Here is a 20,569-nt window from a genome sequence, read left to right on the forward strand (position 1 = left end):
TCCTGGTGTTGTTGCAGGTTGTTATGAAAGAAAAGCAAGATAGCATGAAGGAATAGGAGAATAGAGGGGTAAACTGGTAAAGACTATGTGAGGACTCAGAATTTTAATTTGCACCGTGTATAAAAAAATATGGACTTGATCATCGGTTTCCTCAGGAGCTGTAATTAGGACATTAAAGCCATGGTGTGTGTACGACAGGGTGTTCACACTCCCCGCTTGTGAAGTACCTGTTTTATGAACTTGGGAACATAATGACCTTGGAGAATAATATCTTGATAAATGGCATTTTTTCAAAAACAGTCTCCTAGAAATAATGGCTACTTATCAATAGAATATTGATATTTTTAATTCAGTGAAGTATTGGAGGTGCTTGTGCTTTTCCACGGTATATATTGCAGCACTACAGGCGCTAGCTTGAAGGAGTGACTGGGAGTAGGCAGTGTTATGAGACAGCTACAGTTGTTTCCTTTAGGTGATGAAAATCTAGTTTCATGATGGGATGTGCCATAGTTTCTGACTAATTATTAGTCAACAGAAAATTAATTCAAAATTTTGCTGATGATCTCTTAATTGTTAATTATTTATCAATCAATAATGGCAAATGTTTTTTGTTTGCTATTTTTCTCTTTTTTTCAATGCAATTTGTAAATTAAATATCTTCAAGTTTTGGACTGTTGGCTGGACAAAACAAATAATTTGATGATGTCACCTGCAAAATGCAATTTTCATTATATTAATTGAACAAAATAATTAATTGGCAGATATAATAACCATCAGTTTCGCCGCTAGTGTGTCATGTTGTTACCATTTAAACTGTCCAGAATAATTTGTTTAACTTGCACTGCTCCAAATGTTCAAAATTCTCTGCAATGATTTTATTTGACTTTGTAGACACAGTCCAGGCATATTCAGCACTCTTTTTCTGAGCGTGAGCTGTCGCTAAGGGAGTGGGACATAAGGTGAGAACACTGCAATTTCCCCACCAGACTGCTCCTTTTTGATCCCCTAGTCTCTTTTCTCCGCCCTCTCTTTCTTCTTCACTCCTTGCTCCATTGCCCCGGGTAAAGCCCAGTCCTTTACTTCGTCAAGGGTGACAGAATATCCATTCAATTGTCCTGCTGATCAAGAGTCACCCTGCAAACATGGACCTTTCTTTTTCTCCTCTGCTCACCAGGTAGCTAATATTCCTCCTTGCCTGTGTGTTGGTATACACCACCAGACAGCCTGAGTCCAACACACCCATGTAAACTCCTTTCTAGAGTGCCGAGGGTGGAGTATGCTTCCATCGCTTGTCTCCTCCACGATGTGAAGCTCTAAGCAAAAGACAGAGCGCACAGGAACAAATTCCCCGAGAAACACAAGAGGGAGAAGGGCAGGAAATAATTCAGCAGCAGCCCCAGCAGCAGCATCAGCATCAGTAGTGGTGGCAGCAGTGAGCGTGAGAGAGACAGAGACAGAGAGAGAGGGAGTGTGTGAGTGTGTGTGTGTGTGCGTGTGTGTGTGCGTGTGTGTGTGTGTGTGTGTTTGAGCAAGCCTGAGTGAGAGCGAGTTCCTATGCACTGTGCCGAGCGTAGCTGAGCCGAGCCGTCGCATGGCAAGCTGTGTGTTCCCGTTTGGTTCCCAAGCGCTCTGGTGAGGCAGAGCTTAGAGAGGCGGGGAGATGTGGCTTCACTCGGATCTCCAGCATCAGTGAAGACCAGCACCCATCTGGGGCATCACAGAAGCAGCATGGTAGGACTAGAGACCCACTGCTGACACTAGCGTGACTGATAATGACAGCCCACGCGTGGGTTACCATGCGCCACAGCCGCACCGCTCCAGGAGGACACACAGCCATGTGAAAGTGACTCGGCTGCCAGCAACTCTTGGACATGTTTTCCAGGGCAAAGTCTGGATTTCTCTTTGTGTTTGAACTTGTTTTTTTTCTCTTGCTGCTGTCTGGGTGCCCTGAACTCACCTATCAGGCAAGGACTAAAGGCAGATGGAACAAGGGGGGTAAGTAGTGATGGACAACAGTGATTTGTAATGTTTATTAATCAGAGTATTTGAGTTGAGTCATTGAACGAGCCTGTGCGTGGATATTCTGTCAACGATTTATCGGACATCAGCTGGTGATCTCAGGTGGGACAGTGTTACAATTTTGGACGATGCCTTCTCATCACAGATTGACCTTGCCTTGAAACACTTTTTGGATTTTGGTGTTTTGCGGCATGACATTTAGATGTATGTAAATCTACTGTAACCTGTCTCCACGATTATGACTCACTCTGGCTGCAGAGGTGTGTTCAAAGAAAGTTGACCTGTTTTTAAGCACAGAAAGAAGTGATGACCACTCATGTCCTCTCACAGGTGATGCACAACTTTTTGGAATGTACAGCCGCCCAACAAGGAGCACTTAGATTAACGTTTATCATAGTTTGGGGTTTTCAGCACTACTTTATTGTCTTGCAAATATCTTTTAGTGTTTTAAAGGTCCCTCCACACATGCTCACGCACACCCTGCTCTCTGTGTGGCAGAGCGTGTTGCGCGAGATCACATTCGTCTGGGCACCCTGGACTGTTTGGTTGGCAGGACATGCCACCTGTCTCTCAGAACTGTGATTTTTAGGTTTAAAGACTTAGATCACCAGTCTTGAGGGGAGGTGTAAATAATTCATCTCAGCCCCTCCGTGGGAGCGGTCCTCTCGCCTCTCTTGTAGCATTTAATCCCCTTTGTCGGATTAAAGGAACCTCTAATCTTAGTGCTAGCGCTCAGTGAGAAGGCTGAGAGATGCTCCCTGCAGCCTATCGGCATTGTTAGCACTCAAGGCTCACGCTCAGTGGGACGTATGTGTCTTCAAAGAGGGTGTTTCACCACCGTGATCTATTTAATGATTCCTCCACTTTGCTCTTGTTCAGCCTCAACAGTTCTCTACTTTATGTTTCTTCAAATGTAACTTTTTTACACCTTCCTCGCACCGTGTCAATGCACTTCTCACCGACATGCATCGTTAGCACACAGAAGTTCTTAATGACTTGAGCCAAGCTTTCACATTGACATAACACACTTTCAAGTATTGGGTAATGAAATCATTCCCGCTTTAATGTTCAGGTCTTCTTTTACTCCAATGAGTTCATAGGTGTAGAAATATGACAGGTTAGATGTGCAGTGTATCATACAAATTCAATCATTTTATGTCCCCTGATGCATTTTTTTTTCTTTGATCAATCAATCAACATAAGCAACATTTTCAGGTTGATTGAGGGATAACAAAGTTTTATTTTCCCAATGTCTTTTGAAAACAACAAGCATTTTCAGCCCAATTTTTGAATCACTTGAAATGCTGGGTAAAATGTGTTCGGGGGTGAAATTTGATGTGTTTGGTGCAAATATAAACCAGCGATCTGTTAGCCGAGGGTAAACAGATACAGTATGAAATCCCAGCTATCATTGGCCTCTGGTGAAATGGAGGGCAGAGACCTCCATCGGTGTAATTAAAACATAACCTACATCCCTATCGGTGCAAATTTGAACAAATCATTCCACAGCCATTTTCTGAATCGCAACCTTGCTTGCTTAATTATCATTTTGTGACACAAAAGGAGGTGAATATTTTCTGTGTTTAGGATAAGGCCTGTGCAGGGTTAACATGCTTATGGATGTCCTGTCATTTCTGATAAAAATCTACTGGCTGGGTGGAACTATTTAGCATTTCATTTGTGTGCAAGTAATGTTATTGGATTTCTCTCACGATTGGTAATTTTCATTGGCTGTAAATTGCTATTCATTAACGCATTCAATATTTCCATTTTAGTGCTTGTGTAATTTGACACTGCACAGTGTCAGCTAAGATAACAACATTTACGATACTGTTGTTATTTATTATACCACAATGGAAATGTGTGCACATTGCACATTTACAGAAGGCATTTAACCATTGTGGTTTACTTTCTCTGGCATTACTGCTTGAAGGTCACATAACAGTGAAATAAACAACATTTTGAAATAACCACCAGCAAAACAACAACAAAATCTGAACAAATTCCTTCTTCACAAAGAAATCCAGTTTATATTAATTTCAGTTACGCTGGATTCCAATTGTGACAAGTTGTCATGATGGAAAAGTGATCAAAAACTACTTCTGCCATCTAAATAGACTCCCATATTGTGCTGTTGAAGCTCTGTTGAACCAGTGTGAAAAAAGAAACTATGCTGCTAACTTTCACCACCACCTTTTGAGCCTGCATGTGATACGTGTTTGATATTCAGAAGAGCATTGAGTAAAGGGGGGATACTGGAAAAATATATTTTTACAGATGTTAGAATCTGAAACATGGATGCGTTGAATACAAATACAACATGCATGCATGTATTAAGTTGGTTAAATTACCGCACTGAAAAGGAGGACAAATTCTGTATAGTGGGTTGCAAAAGTTAAGGTCAAACTACGAAGTAATAACTAAATGTCAAAATTATAAGAAATATTTTTTGGAAAAGGCAATACATTTTACATCGTAATATTTTTTTTTCTTTTATACACATACAGGCCTAGACATGCAAACCTATATACAAGACATCATTAGAAACACATGTTCTGGTACGTTTCAGTACTGGAGGGGGTTTAGTCTCTTGTTTCTTGTCTTTGGTCCATGGGTGTTCATTGTGCAGTATGAGACCAACATGTTGAGAGAAATGGAACATTTATATTTCTGATTGTGTGGGACCAAACTTTGTTTCCCAGTGACTTTCAGCCATCCTTGCACAGCCTGGTGTGTGCTGACTGTGGGTAGTCATTGGATTAACACCATGCGTACCAGCTGTGGTATGGTGAAGGTTGAAACAACGGGTGGATTTTATTTATTCTCATCCCATCTCTAGAGTGGGAGTGGAGCACTCGTCTTTTGTGATCAGGAAACAACCGTTTTTTTACTTCTTATGCTTGATGTCTGACATTGCCCAGAATTCAACAAATTACTGCTCCCTCATATTGTCCCACCGCCCTGCAGAGAGAGCCTCCATAACTAATATCACCCAGGCACCCAGATCAAGGGCAGCGGAGATTGAAGTGAGCCTGGCAATTGGGGAGAAATCCAATTGGATGTATTATGATCCCACCAAGCTACAATAAATGGTAATGTGAAGACGGTACCAGGTGGAGAGAAGCCCGGCTGTGTTAATGCAAGCCTATGAAGACAAATGATACAAGCACGAGCGCAGGATTAGAAACAGGGTAATTCTTTTGTAATGTTTTCATAAACTGATTTACTAAACATGGGCCTGCTGAGGCAGTCAGTGTAAGAGTAATGGTAAAAAGAAGTGACCAACACCTATTGCAGTAATAACACTCACACTCCTCTATCCAACAGCTGAGTGTATCTGGCCGTCTGGAATGGGAGTGAGACTATCAGATTTATAGATCAGGAGAGGACAAGGGGAAGGAATATTTTCACTTCCTACTCACAAAGGCATATTGTGAAGCCTTCTACACATAAACAGTCCAGATTTCATACGTTATCACTATGTTTGCACATATTCCATAACTGTGCAATTACTAATTGTTATGCATTGCTTCCCAGACCACAAGAAACATTAAAACAACCATCTCAATATGTTCATCAACAACATTAACATTTATTGAGGAGACCTACACTCAAAGTCAATTCTAAACATTTTAATTAGTAAAACATGTTTTTACTTATCAGCTCATCCATCTAATTTTGAGAGACTTCCATTTTTAAAAGATAATTCCTTTATTTTTCACTCACCAAAATAACTGCTGAGACAAAAAAAAAATGAGTAAAGAATTCCTGGAAGCACTAGCAGCCTCATGATTATACAGGTTTTGAATAAAGCGTCAAGTTAGCCTGATTATTTAGAAGAACATACAAAAGTGAACAATTGTTATCCAGACAGTCGTTGTAGATTTGAATGATATACAGTATAGTTTCAAAGAACAACATACTGACCAATTCTACTGGTAATTTTTGACCTTCTATGTTTGCTGTAGTCGTTTGTGCACAACGCTTTCGGATAACATGGTTAACCTGCTGCCTGGTTGCCTGCTCATGCTTTGTTGCTTTGTGATTTTGCACTGATTTGAGCTCCTTGAAATAAAAGTTGAACTAAACTTCAATTATTCTTTAGTGTGCAGAATTCTGCAGTGTGGCATGGTATTACATTCATCTTACTTAAATGTATCAGTTCTTAAGCAGCTTATCAAAATATTTGTTAATTTATTTTGGAACTTAAAATATAGATTTTGTCTTTATTTTCTATTAGCTGGTGGAATAAGTGACATAGCATGTCTTTGTGTTGTTATTGGAGTTGGTTTAGTCTTACAGATTATTTTTTTTTTAAGCCTTAAGTGCATTGTTTTTATGAACCGGTCGTCTCTTTATGTAGGATTACTATCAAAGGATATCTTCTCCTACCCCCCAGTATGCCTCTCATGCCCTGGTTCATAGCAGGAAGTCAGAAGTGGCTGCGGGGTTAGAAATATACAAACTAATGGGGGGAAAATTAGGCAACAGCCCGACAGAAAAATTAAATCCCTGTCATTAGTTTTACAATTAATATGTTTTGATCTGTGTCTTGGGGGAAGGAGCACAGTAAGGGATGTCACAGAGCAAGGGGAAAATCACTCACTATCTGTTCCTGTGATGCCTGTTGCCATTTTGCTGACATTCTGTGGCTCAGTTTTATTTCACTCTGAGAACAGTTTTCAGCCTCCCATGATTGCTGATGTAAAAATGTAGGCCGAGTTTTCAGTTCTGCTTAATATTTGATTTTATAAACAAAATGTTTACAAGACAGCCAGCTAGTACATCTATAATGAGTGAAGTAGCTCCCTCATAATTGCTCAATCATGATGAAAAAGGCTAAAAAGGCAGACAATGTGCCTGCTGTTCCTTGTTCAATCCAATTAGATCATTAAGCTTTGTGCCAATGCAAGTTGAGAAGAATCATCTTCTTAAATGTAGCCTACTTGCCTTATGTACGCCTACGCCTTGTTAGTAATAAATGCAATTTGTACAAGCTGAAAAGTGTGGGCGAGATTACAAACACAGTGGTAACAGGATTGAATCAACATTAGGTAAATGTTGTCGGTATCCAATTTAAAGCGTTTAGAGGGCTGTCATCACATCCAGAGTTAAGAAAAAAAAATTGTTGTACAAGCCTTACTATAGTGTATAATAAAAACTAAATCACAAGATGACAGACACATATCGAAACAAACGTTGAAAATATATTGTAATTACCATAACATTATCATATTGTAATATGAATCTCAGGTTTTAAGCAGTATAATTCCATCGCTGCTCTACCTGGTGATTGTTAATATTGGTGCTGAAAATCACCTGCTTTACAGTCAAATATGTGTGTTTATTTGATATTATGTAACAGACTGGGTGTTTATTTGTGACTCATGCAGCCATTATGAAGGACTGTCTGAGATCATTCATTTATAGGTTGGCCTTAGACCATGTTTGTACATGTTGTTTTCCCTTCCTGTTTGAACCCTGAGCTTTCAGGCAGATGGTGTAAGTCTGTAGTTAAACCTTCCACAGCTTGTTTCTAACCCTAACCTTTCTATTATTGAGTTTTTAGTTGCTTTTGTCTTCAATGTCATTGTATTGATGATGCAGTTTGCAAGTTCAGTAGTGCATAGAAAGCTGTCATCACTTGGTAAAACAAAGAGTTGGTTTTGACAAACACCTGCGTGCAATGGCGCCCTGATTAGAAAATGTTTTCTTTTCCCACCCAGGAGGATGGAGAGATGAGACAGAAAAGAAGAATCCTGTACTGGATATTTGTAGGTTTGCAATTGATTTGAATGACTACATTTACATTGCACTTTAAATTTTGGACCAAGTTAACCTCAACATTTGATGAGTCACAACTCAGTTTCTGTCATTCTTCAACTATCTATCTATTAGTCACTCCTATTTTAGTGTGTTTAATGAAATATGTTATTTTCATTATGGCAATGTTGAAGAATGTTTTTAACTGTTTCACACAATTTTTTTCAAATGTGACTTTGGCTGCCAGTCAAAATTAATAAAAATGTTACTGTCAGGTTAACTAATCTTGATATCACACAGCTATATATAAATAAAGTATTGTTTATTATTGTCACACCTAGCTTGAAGTGCAGATTTATCATCACGTAAGAACGTTAGCTGCGTATTTGATTAATCTGAAGAAATACTTCATATTGCGATAAATTATAAACTGAGCCAGTGAAATAACTGATTCAGTAAATGAGTAAAGTGCCATCACTGGATGTTGCACTTCTCACTCCTCACCACCTCAACCCTCCTGCCATATACAGCGCAGCTTAATTGCCACATTCCAGTCACACGTCCTCTAATAAAGCTGATTTCTAATTGCAGAGGAAATTACACTTTACAATAACAATGTTTTATGGGTGAATTTCAGACTGTAAATATGACAACTTAGCTTGATGGATAGATGTGGGTGCGTTTTATGGCCGTGGCCCCTTTCACCCTGTCCTTCTCTGACTTGGCTGCAACCACGTTTCAAAGTATCAGCCTGATCACAAATGAAGATGGTCCATGTGTAATAGTTTATGCATGATTGCTTTACTGCACACACTATCTTTCCGTCTTGCTTCTCTCTCATTTGCTCACTGGGGATGATGACGGCTGTGATTGTGATGGAATGCAAGTTTTGCCGTTTAAATTTTTGATATGAATATTTGTAGCGCTGCACAAGCCAAAGTTAGTCTGCAGATGGTGTAAAGCATCCTCTTTCCATCCAAGGCATTTGTTTTATTTCCATAGAAATTCCAGCAGCTAAGGCTAGAGTAACATCAGTCTCTCTGCCCAATTGAATTTTTCTACTGTTGCCAGGAAGATGACGCTGTCACGGTCAGAAACAGGAATCCTTCACAAAGCATGTCAGTAGACAGAACTACGTCTCAGTAAGCTTTTTTTTTTTTAACCTTATCTGTGAGTCTCTGCCTCACTCTAACTCACTTTCTTTCGATATACCTCCTTACCTCTCTTTGCTCTCTGCAATAAAACTTTAAAGAGATAAGAAGCTTTTTTCTATTTCAGGGTCACCATTAGCCTGAATAATGCATTGACAAGAGAAGAGCAGTTTGAGTTCTGTGGAGGATAGAAGCACAGCCTTCAATTAAATTATACATCATTATCACAGCTGGCAAGCCTGGTGCGACGGTACCCTCTCCATCCTCCTCTAAATGTTCCATGTTACTGTCTTGTCCAATATTGTGTGTCAAGCAACAGCCTCTTCCTGTGCCAGAATAAAGCCGGGATGCAGATACGATGCCTGTGCTGAATGGAGGAGCACATTTAGAAATGGGAACAGTCCAATGCAGGGACATATCTGGTGTTATTCTGACTCCTTGGTTCTTCCTGTCGTTAATGGACAAAAGTCCTCCAGTTTGATGGCGTTACACTGACACAACCAGTCCATTAAAAACTTCAGCCCTGTGTTTAAACCAAATGGTGAAACAGTCTCTTGTTTGCATTTTTTTTATATATACAGTATATGCTGCTCTTAGTGTTCACCTTTGAATAGTGTGTTAGAGCCTTGGCACAGAAATGTCTTTTTTTATTTGAGGAACCCCAAGATAGGCTGCAGAGATTAAGTTGGCATACGCAACATGCTGTAAATTGCCAAACAAATACAGAAGATATACGTCTCATTACTGTTTAAAGGTGAAATACTGAGGGTATGGATATACTGTCGCCACATACAGGAAGTTGTCATAGTCAGTTGTCCTTGAGTAGCAAACATGAAACAGTCAGGATCTGCCATCGGGACAGTTTGACACATGTATGACAGAGGCATAAACTACATTTGAAATTCATATGCATTCATGTTGATGACTGTTCCGGCTGTAACACATTTGCACTCATATGTTTACTATATGGATATCATACAGAATACTACGGCACACATGCAGAGCTTTTTCCTTGTCAAGCAGACCCACTAAAGACTAAGTGTATTTTCAAGACAAAACAAATCAGTAAAGACTAATTCTGTGAAAACTGTATTGACAGATTTACACACATATCCAAACAAAGTTTGTTAAACAAATAAATGACCTTTTAAGGGAGCAGAAATACACCATTATGGTTCTTTAAAGTAGCTGTAGGCAGCCTGTTAGGTCAGATGAGGTTTCGTGGAATTTAAAGGCGGCTGCAGTTTTCTTCTCTGTGCCTCTCTCCAGAAAGTATGTCCAGCCAGATGCTGAATGTCATTTAGGACCCCAGGAGATGAAACAAAAATGCTCTGGCTTTGTGTGAAATATGTCAGTGCAGTATTTATGTGAAGCAAGGGATTTTCACTGCCAGATTAAGGTGTCTACAAAAGCCCACTTTACAGTTTGCATTTCCATGCATGTTATGCAGATCCCCCCCTCTTACCCTCACCAAGATGTCACCAAAATGGCAGATGGAACTCAGCTATTCAAAAAAACAACAACCATCTTTTTGGTTGGTTCTTGAACCATTTATGAAACTGAAGTTGTAAGAATACATCAGACTATGTTTCAAGGTCGATCGTCCCACGTACTTCAGGTGACCAAAATATTGGTTTTGATGAAATGTTAAAAATGTTTGATTAAGTGAACAGATTTTCACTTTTTGATTATGTATGGCAAGGCAGTATAAGCGGATGGCATAAGGTTGGCGGTTTGATCCCTGGGTCCTCATGACCACAAGCCAAAGTGTCCTCAGGCAAAACACCGAGTTCCTCCCAATGCCAGGCGAGCACCTTCTATGGCAGCTCTACTGCCATTGGTGTGTGGGTGTGTGGGTGGGTGGGTGAGTGGGTGAATGGGAGGCATACTGTGGTGATTAAGTGCTATATCAGTGCAGACCATTTACAAACTGCTCATTAGCTGTGCATTAACAACAGTTCTTTAGTTGAGCTCTAACGTTGTAAAGAAGATGTCAGGTGTAAAAATCATCTGTTGTTCTCTGGCATCTGAAGGAATTTAAAGACTCAACAGGGCTACATCTAGAAATAACATACATTTGTAAAAAACAAACCTCACTGTGAGAATTGAATTGCCTTGCTGTATTCCTTTTGAATTAGTCTTCAGTCAAGTAATCAATCTGATTCATGACATTTTGTTATCCTTTTGGTCATTTCAAAAAAACATTTTAATTTATTTTTCAAGCCAGAAATTAATGGCTCAGCGGTATTGGAAACTATATTTTGTCTGGTTAAGCTTAAATATGACTTTATGTTAAATAATTATAAATAGCAACTCTGCTTATTTCAGGATGGAGGATATAGTTTCTGTTTTAAGTTTTCCTATTAATGCAATGAACGGACTGCTATCACAACAATGTAATATCTGAGAACAGAACAACTTAAAGCAGTGTTAATGTGTGTTATTGTGAAGAAGACATAGAAAATCATAATTGTCAAGAGTACAACGACTTTCCTACTTGGAGAAGAACTGAAAGCTGGAGTTGAGAAGGACATTCTCAAGTGTGTTATTACCTGCCCCATATTAGTGCTGCATTATTAACATTGTCCTTAGCCCACTAGTTAATTAACCCCAAAGACCTTAATTTACTGACGAATAATGCATAACAATGGATTAACTTCCTGTTCTCATTACTAAGATTGATTGATTAAAATCACAGCTGCGTTATCGGTCATGTTTGAATATGACCATATTATCAGAGAGTGGCCATGATTGAGGCACTGCTAGAAGTTAACTCCAGCTTACAGTGTTCAATTTTCTTTCATGCTGACAGAGCAGACACATGAAGCAGGTTTGAAACTAATCGCATGAATACCATATAGTTGTACGTTGATATTTTAAGTCAGACTTGTTGTTCCAGCTTTGTTGACACAGTGAACTGTCTTGTAGCAGCCAGTTTATTGAAAAACACTTGTCCAACATTGTCATGATGTGGAATTAAGTATCAATAACGTAATGTGGCACTTGTGCTAAAGTTGCATCTTATATTGTATTTGTGTAAATATAAACTAACAACTGACAAAGCTGAAAACTGGAATAAATTAGTTCAAAGGAGACACAATTGTGGTATACTTAAGGAAGACACTGAATTTGTAAACTTGGAAATAACTGAACAGTTTTTCCTTGTTTGATGGATGGTCCAGTACCACAGCCGACTTGGGTGCCGGACATCACTGTTGGCTTCTCGTTTCCAACCGTGAGTCAACACGGTTTAAAAAAAAAAATGTGTTGACTGTTGCCATGATGATGAAGGTTGCATAACTTTAAGGAAGTTGTAACGTAAGCACACAGCACGGGTTAATTCAGCATTTTAACCCAAACCATAATCCTTCCCTAACCTTAATCAAGTGGTTTGTGTGCCAACACCTACAGTAACCAAGGGGAACTCATTTTGGAAACACTCCTGTGGGGCATATTTGAGCGTCGGAACAAACAAACTTTATGGCTGAACAGGTTGGAGGAATGTTGTTTGAATTTTGTGCTTTGGAAATATGGGAACATGAAAACTAAAGGTTCTCTTCTTGCAGTATTTAAAACATGTAATGGTTAATACCAGGTTGGGTGAACGAAAGTCCTTCATTGTGTTCGTCACACTAAGAAATTTACCTGTGTGTGCTTATACTCAGCCACGACGCCGTTTAAATTTCAATTGCAAAAAAAAAAAAAAAGTATTTGTTTAATAAACAGCTGCATGTGAGTCTAACCGTGACCACAACATTATTTGCTTTTGTGCCTGTGACAGGCAGTGTTCCTTGTTGTAGTAAGGTCATATTTAGTGCAGCATTATTCCTCCGTGCACTTTTGTGTCATTGTATTAGAGCGTTTATTGTCCAATTTATCATGTTGAGTTTACCTGCCGTGAAAAATATCTCCCTATCTATGAATACGTAATGTCTCTGCTTTGCAAATACAGCAAGACAAATATTAAGAGGTGGTCTCTGCAATCTTGCCACTGATGCCCCACAAAGGTTCGAGAGCACGATTTCCTGCGGAGACCAAAATAACTTGTAGAGTATTAACCCAAAGGCAAAGAGCATAAAACAAAGTAATCCTCAGGATACTGCTGTACCTGCCAGGATCATTTCTGCTTAAGCATATAAAATGTATGAAATAAGAAAATGCTGGCTCACGGTGAACTTCGGTCTTTCGGTTTCATCTATGTCACAAATGTTCATTCAGAGGTTTCTCACCTTTGCTTGCTGTAGAAATAGGTGGCTGTGGTGCAGTGGTGGAACGAAGAGATATAAGGCCTCGGATGCTTTGAAAGATGAGATGGACGTCTGCACACTGAGGCTGGATTAAGAGTTTAATGACTGGTAAAATTGTGGCATTTCATCCAAGGTGACCCCTGTGGAGAGGTGATCATGCCAAAGCTAGATGAATAGTGAAGGTAATCCTTTCTTCCTCATTTACAGGAAGCTGTCACCAGCACAGGCTTTGTCACCAAAGCCCAAGGCATGTAATTACACTTTTATTGGCTTTAGGGAGACTGCATCATTCATTTAAAGAATCATCACACTTGTGAGCTAAAGCCACAGTAAAGATAGATCATACCTGCATGAGAGCCTCTTGTTCTGACTTGCTGCGGTTTAATGGACTTCTATGAATATAGGTTTGATGCATTGTTAATAGTGTGTAGGGTGTTAATATCTGAGTATTATCCACAAGTCATCCCTCTCTCCTCTTCAGCTAGGCATTTTGTGAGTTGAAGAGCAAGGCCATATGAGTGTGACAGCGGCAGCATGCGAGTGTCTGGGTCTACTGCCAACCAGCCTTGACACCATTAGCTCTGGTGACACATTAAGGTTCTGTTTACCTTGTAATTTGTTTTGTCTGTCAATTTGATGGATGTCTTGTTTGCCGGCACTTCTTCACACATTGGGAAATGGTAGCTCGGGGACATTGTTAAACGAACTTCAGAAGGGGAGGCAGAAAGCATTTGTTTTCTTCAAACAGGTTTTTTTGTGTTAATGGGTGTGTGCAACATTCTCTCCACTCCTTACCAAGGCAGACACTGGCTAATTAAAGGTGAAAAGCTAATTTGAGGAGGAAGGCAGGGCAGGTCCAGGGGCATGAGTGAGCTGGAAATAGAGATCCCAGTGACACTCTTTGCAGTAAACATCTCTGCTTAGATCAGTTGAAATTCAAGCTCTGTGTCGACAAACGGTTTGTGCTGAAGTGTGAAGACTGTATAAACTACTATAATGTTGATTTAAAGCCCATTTATTTCCTGTAAATGTATGCTGGTACCTCAGTACATTAATTCTACCACTAAGTAACCACCACTAATTATATTTCAGATTCTTTTATCATACTATTGACCTCACTTCTGTGACTGAGCAGCATGGCAATATCCATATAACTGCAATTTAGCACATTTGTGGAAGTGTAGAGGTGTGACCGAAAGGCTTCACCTGCTTCTACTCAGATGACAGGTTGGGAAAGCGGCAGTGCGGGACAGTTGAAAATGTTGCTGCTTTGGCCACTCGCCCCCCAGCTGAGCAGTGTGGGAAACTATCAGAGCCCTCTACCTGGACCACTGAGCTGTGGAAACGTTTCCGCTACACCACCAGCTCAGCCTAATGAGCCACCTCACCATTACCTACAGTACATGTAATGCCCCAGACGCTGTGTGAATGAATTGAAGTCCAGGCAACACACTTAACTTGGTAAACAAGCTGAAACGTTTTTGTCATTCAGACATAAGAGACTTTTATGTTGTTGTTTGCTTTATCTTTATGCATAAATCTTGGTAATATTGCAAGATCCACAGGTCATGCAATATTTGGGGATACTATGGCTGCTTTTGAAAAGTGATGAGTTAACTGATATCAGTGACGGAGGTTTGTCAGTTCTTTCAAAGGCTGCATCAGTTTTTCGGTCAATTCTTAATGAACCATTGTTCAGGGACGTTTGCTGCTGCTTCTCACACTGAATGTCTTATAAGTTTAATGCCTTTTTTAGATCATTGTACTGCATCTTTTATAATGTCCAACAGTGCACTCAAATGTTTTGATGGGTATTCTTAATTCATTCATTAATTCTTAATGTGCAATTTTAGGCCGTTTTGCTCCAAGGTGCAGAACATGCAAATGACATCACAGTCAGTTGGCCATCTCCAGTACAAACAATTATTAGATGGAGGTAGGGAACACTACGTGGTGAGATATCAGGTGCCACGATACTGTTTTGTACTGTCAGCACCAATTGACAGTGTACGAAAGCAGAGACCACGGCAGCGAGCTTAGTCTCAGAACTTGACTGAAGTTGGTAAGCCCTGGGTGTCATTGCTCTTCACTCTTTCCCTCCACTGGCTTCATTTGTCACAACAGACCCTGAAATTTCAGAGACTGTGTGAAGAGCAGTATAAGACTGTAACAGACATATCACAGTCCCAAAGCCATGGCTTCCCTCTACATGTGGAGAAGATAATATGTTACAGCTGAATCTTTTCACCACTCTAATCCATAGAGCAGGGGATGAAATCTTATTTAGGGATCAGCACCAGTGCATCACTGCCATGATAGTAACAACATGCAACTCTAATGCTCTTAAAAAAAGAGCATTAGAGCCTAGAAATGAATCAGTCAGCAAAATACTTCTTGGCTCAATTATTTATTTATTTATTTGTTTCTTTTTCAATTAGAGCAGAAACAGCTGGGATGCTGCTTTCCTACAGTATGCTACTGAAATAACCATGTCTTAATCTCCATTCACTCCAAATATCATCCATACTAGCCACTAAATATGTATACATTAAATATGGATGTCTGCTTGAACTACTATAGCAAAATATTTGAGACGGAGAGCCTTGGATTATTCAAATACAAAAGCTCAGTGAAGGAGCTTTGCTTTTGTACGTGTTTGTTTCCTTTTCTGTCCTTTTGAATCTGACGCCAAGCCTGTCTCAGAAGGATATGCAAATTTAGAAGAAGAATGGCTGTCTGGCTCCCTGAGAAGCTCTTATCCTGTACTGTAGCTTCAATGCTGAATAGAGCTGGGAGATTTGAATGTGCTATACGGTGCCGTTTTGACAAACTCATACCTTTTAGGGAAGGAATAAATATGTGTTCGCTGTCTGAAGAACATAACTGGACCCTTTGGTGAAGATTAAAGGGTTTGTGTTTCTCTGTTCTGTTGCTGATGGTCTGAATAATTCTATTCTTGTCTATAAATAGCTAATATTTATTATCCCGCACTCTGTCATCACTTTGATTCTCAAATCTTATTTTAGATTCTGACAAGCTAGTATTAGTTTGAATAACACCTGCTTGTACAAAAGAAAGGAGGGCACCTCACTTCCCACTGTGCAGACTCATCAGAGGCTGAACTTGCTGCTCTGCTGCACTTGCATTGAAAATAAGAGTCTCCGAGAAGCCATGAAAATCTGGTGGAAAGTGTCAATGCTTAAAAACGGGAGCTCAGGAGAGGTGTTACTCTGCAAAATCTGAGAAGTGAAACTGCAGAACTGCAGTTTGACAAGCAGGTTCAGTCTCTGTGTTACTTGAGTCGCTGCTGACTGTGATTGCTCGCAACAAATATTCTCCACCACAAAAGCTTTAATGGTCTCACTTTGGCTGCTAAGTAATGCTTGCAATGTTTCCAGCACTTAGTTGGACGTCTTCAGAGATGTGGTAATGCAATTATTCAGTTTGTCGATTCCGCCAAAATCTTTTTCCCGTCAACATGCGTTTTTGATTAGGAGGATGACATTAGCATATTGGAGCACTGTTCCAATTAATGAAGATAATTTCATCCATGCCCACACATGCCCCAAATCTGTGCTCGGTGGCAGCCTACAGTAACAGCTGAGAGGATAGACTTTGACTCAAACAGATGAATGAGCAGATGCCAGATGATAGTTTGCGACCACAGGTGAATCTAATGGAAGGGGTATTAAAGAAAAACAACCTATGTACACCCAAGAATCATAATAGGGCTTCATTTTCAACAATGTACTGATTCATTTGAACATCTTTGGAAGATAACTATGAACCAAAATATTGTAATTATCCTAATCTAATTATTCTTTACCATATTAAATGATATGTAGTGTGAGGGTTTGTCTTAAAATTGACCATCTTTATTAAAAAAAAAAGAAGTGATGATTACAGATAACAAATAACTGTGGCCTTCTGTGGTGGAAAGAAGGCCAAACGTTCTCGACCCTTTGAGCTGTACTGTTTGGTGGATAGGATGTAGAAGGTGTGGTGCTCCTGTAAATAGGTCATCATGATCACATGTGAATATTTTATTGCATGTGCCGTAATGGGTTACTTCAGCGAACCTCCAGGGAAGAGTATTTCTAGCCACAGCTACTCTGTAGTTTTGCCCCTCGTAAGTAACCTTTTATTACCCTGTAGCCCCCATGAATGTAGCATCTAATGCTTAAAATGTTTGAGCCATTAGTTTAGCATTATTTTACTGTGTAGTCTTTTTTATTCTTTCAAGACGGTAATGGGTCTATAGGAACACATTTTAGTAAGAAGATACTTGTGTATAGTGTTGAATGTTTCTTTGAAAATGTTTCTTTCAGCTGGATTTAAGTCACAATAACAGCAGTAAGTCATTTGTGTTATTCTCAAATCCATTTGTTGTGTGTTTACTTGATCCTACTTGTGCAGGAGTGTGTGGAGTAGCAGAGATTGTACTGGTTGCACCAGGAAATTGTACTTCTGCCAGCTAGCGTTTGTGCCACTGGACACCTCAATTATAAAAAGAATGTGGACCAGGCGGCATGCCTTCTTGTCTCTAGTCTGTAGTTGCCGGTGTGCCTAGTTTCAGGCAATTACAGATATGAGCATTCTTTTGTCTTCACATACACTTTGTCCGAGAGGGACATCAAGTCCCTAAACGTGACTGAAGCAACTTGGTTGATTATCAAAATTAGGTACATTACAAATATCTCTGTATGTTTGGCATATTTATCTTTTTTAAATGGTAAAAGATTGAAGTTTGAATAGGACTTTCATTAGATAATTCCCACACAATACTTTTGTTAGTTTAAGCCCTCTACCCAGTAAGAAAAAAAAAAAAATCAAAGACAGAGGGGATGGTTTATTCTCAACCTTGTCCCATTGGGATGACATGCTGTCTTTGTTATCTTACACCCAACATCAAACTCCTGATCCCAATCATAGCCTTTTTTTTTTTTTTTTTATCTGTCCGTGCTCTGAGAGCACACTACTCTCCCACGTCACCCCGCTGCTCCAGCGCTGCTCCTCAGATTAGAGAACTCGCCAGCCTTCAGCTTTATCTACCATTGTTCCCCACCAAACAAAATTGGCTCCAGAGGGGAGTAGGATGGAGAATCACTCGGAGACGAGACAGACTGACTTTATCTTAATCAGCAGCAGGCATTAAAAAGTTACACAGAATTAGTTTTTTTTCTCCCTCCTCTCTGACTAGGGTCATTAGTATTAACACTGTAAAGAAGTTATGGTATGTAGGAGAGATTTGTCTCAGTGTGCTCTGACTTAAAGTACAAGTCATCAAGAACAGTCATGAATTGAATACACCTGGTAGAGTTTGGAGGGATAAGCACAGAAATAATCAATATGATGTTTAACATCAGTTTCTTTTTTGGTTCTGGGGTCAAGAGCTCCTGAGGGATGCCTACTGTATAATGAGCTTTGCTTTGTTATTATAAAATGTCAATTTCATAACTTGGAAAGTTTGCTTTACTCATATTCTCATGGCAGATTGTGTGGGTGAACAAGGCTTTGTTCTTAGATGTGTCAGACTCTTAGAATATCCATTCTTGTACTGAACTTAGATATGTCGCTTTATAGTTTGACCAGATTCTCAAGATAAAAAAAATCTGCCCAACAAGTTGAAAAGGTCAGCTGGATCCAGCTTTTTCTGCTCTTTCAAGCAAGTCTGGCAAAAAGTACTGGTTGCTAGATAATACCTATTGTATCATATTTGAATTTAAGTTGTGCCTGTCTAAGCAGCTAGGAGGAAACGTGTTGCTTAATAGCAGTAGAGAGTTTCACTGCCCTCGACCCGGGACCACCAAATCCACCAGCTCCATCTAAACTAATCTAATATTGAGATATGATTATAATGTAGGCAGAATTGCGATAACGAGAGCACTTATTAATACCAAGACCCAGGCAAAGACCCATCATCAGATGTCATTTTTGAGATGAATCACTCTGATACAGGTTTTTTTCTTAAATTTGAGGTGGAATGGGGGTCTAATTTTGGGAAACTTGTTATCTAGCTGGTTATTTAAAGCCATGTAATTGGTAAGCTAGTTATTTTTTTGTCATTACTACAAATCACATGTCACTTTACAATAAAAAGTTTCCTTAATGGGTGTTGGCCTTAACAATCCATTAATATAAACCTATTTTAAACTGTTCTTAATAATGCTTCTGGTTCTTATCAGTTCTCACATAATGGACTGGCTTGGTTTCAGCTCCACATCACACAATATTTAAATGTGAGGAAAGAGTCAGTGCAGTACAGTGTCGATGTCCCTGCGGCCAATATCCAGAAAGATGGACTTCAAACATGACAGTGAAGGCCAGGGGTTATGGACAGAACCAAGTCCCTCATCAGAATTTGTATTGAAACCATAAGACAGTGACAGATTCACTATGACCTTGACCCAAGCTGACATGACCACGGCGAGCGTGTCAAATGTCTCACCCATGACGAGCTTTCAGCCCCCTCAAAGACTTGACCTAACCGCCGTGTTTCTCTTCCGCTCTTAGTCATTAACTAAGACAGAGACTAGCGGCTTCTCCTTTACTCATCCTCACTAACTCACTTCTATGTAACCCTTCACATCAAACCTCCCATTTGGCCTAATTTTCCCATGAGCTGCATGTATTAATCAAGCCCAAGGCCTGATTGACAGGTGTTATCACCAGTGAATCAGTTCAGCTCTGCCTATCTGGCCCTTTCCGTCTGACTGGGAGACTATCAGAGCTTCTGCTATCTCTTGCGCCTGCAGCCGGTGTCTACCATGAGGAAGGGCTGCTACATCTGCAGCTCCCTCTTATCTCTTTCATTTTTAAACATCCCGCAATCAAAGAGCCCGTAGCATTTCCTGGCTAATTGCCGGAGGATAATAAATTGCAAAATCCCCCAACAACCCCCCCCCTCCCCCCCTCTCTCCGTTAACCTCCATCTCTGGTGCTTACAGTAACGCATTGGTAGCAGGTTAGCTAATAATCCGCTTCATTGCCACCTCGCTTGATCGCCTGACTGTAAGCATATCCACCAATCAGTTACATGTTGAGTGACCCACTTTAATAGAAACTGTACCTGAATCCCTGAAACACATCAAACAAATGGAAAACTATCCTAAGCATCATTAGGCTACAGTGCCAAGATGGAAATATGGAGCACTGTGGATGAGCTAGAGTTTTTCATTTAAAGATATTGGTCTCTCTCATTGCCCCAATTTACAGGATTACTATCTTTTCATTATGAGCCGGTTATGTTAGACCAGATTTACTGTATTTAAACAGATGGCATACGAGGGTGTCAATTTTGCATGACAGGATTAGGCTGATCTTGCCATTTGGGTGTCTTTTAAAAAGCAGCAGAATATTAAAATATGAGCGCATTAGGCGAGATGCTTT

General features: G+C 39.9%; 1 protein-coding gene across 8 annotated transcripts in view; it reads left to right on the forward strand.

Annotated features, from left to right (window-relative positions):
- Positions 1–1,435: 1,435 nt before the first annotated feature.
- robo2 (roundabout, axon guidance receptor, homolog 2 (Drosophila)) overlaps positions 1,436–20,569 on the forward strand; it is a 256,070-nt gene continuing 236,936 nt past the window's right edge. For 4 of the 8 annotated variants that reach the window (XM_069161282.1, XM_069161285.1, XM_069161283.1 and 1 more), the window contains exon 1: positions 1,437–1,995. In XM_069161282.1, the coding sequence (XP_069017383.1) occupies positions 1,872–1,995 (124 nt within the window). In that variant the 5' untranslated portion in view covers positions 1,437–1,871. Of the gene's footprint in view, positions 1,996–20,569 lie in introns of all 8 variants that reach the window. The other 4 variants (XM_069161286.1, XM_069161289.1, XM_069161290.1 and 1 more) reach the window with 2 other exon arrangements.

This window comes from Embiotoca jacksoni, unplaced genomic scaffold (assembly GCF_022577435.1).
Source record: "Embiotoca jacksoni isolate LCO1_2020_lvr unplaced genomic scaffold, fEmbJac1.0.p SCAF_28, whole genome shotgun sequence".
In the NCBI taxonomy this organism is placed as follows: Eukaryota; Metazoa; Chordata; class Actinopteri; family Embiotocidae; genus Embiotoca; species Embiotoca jacksoni.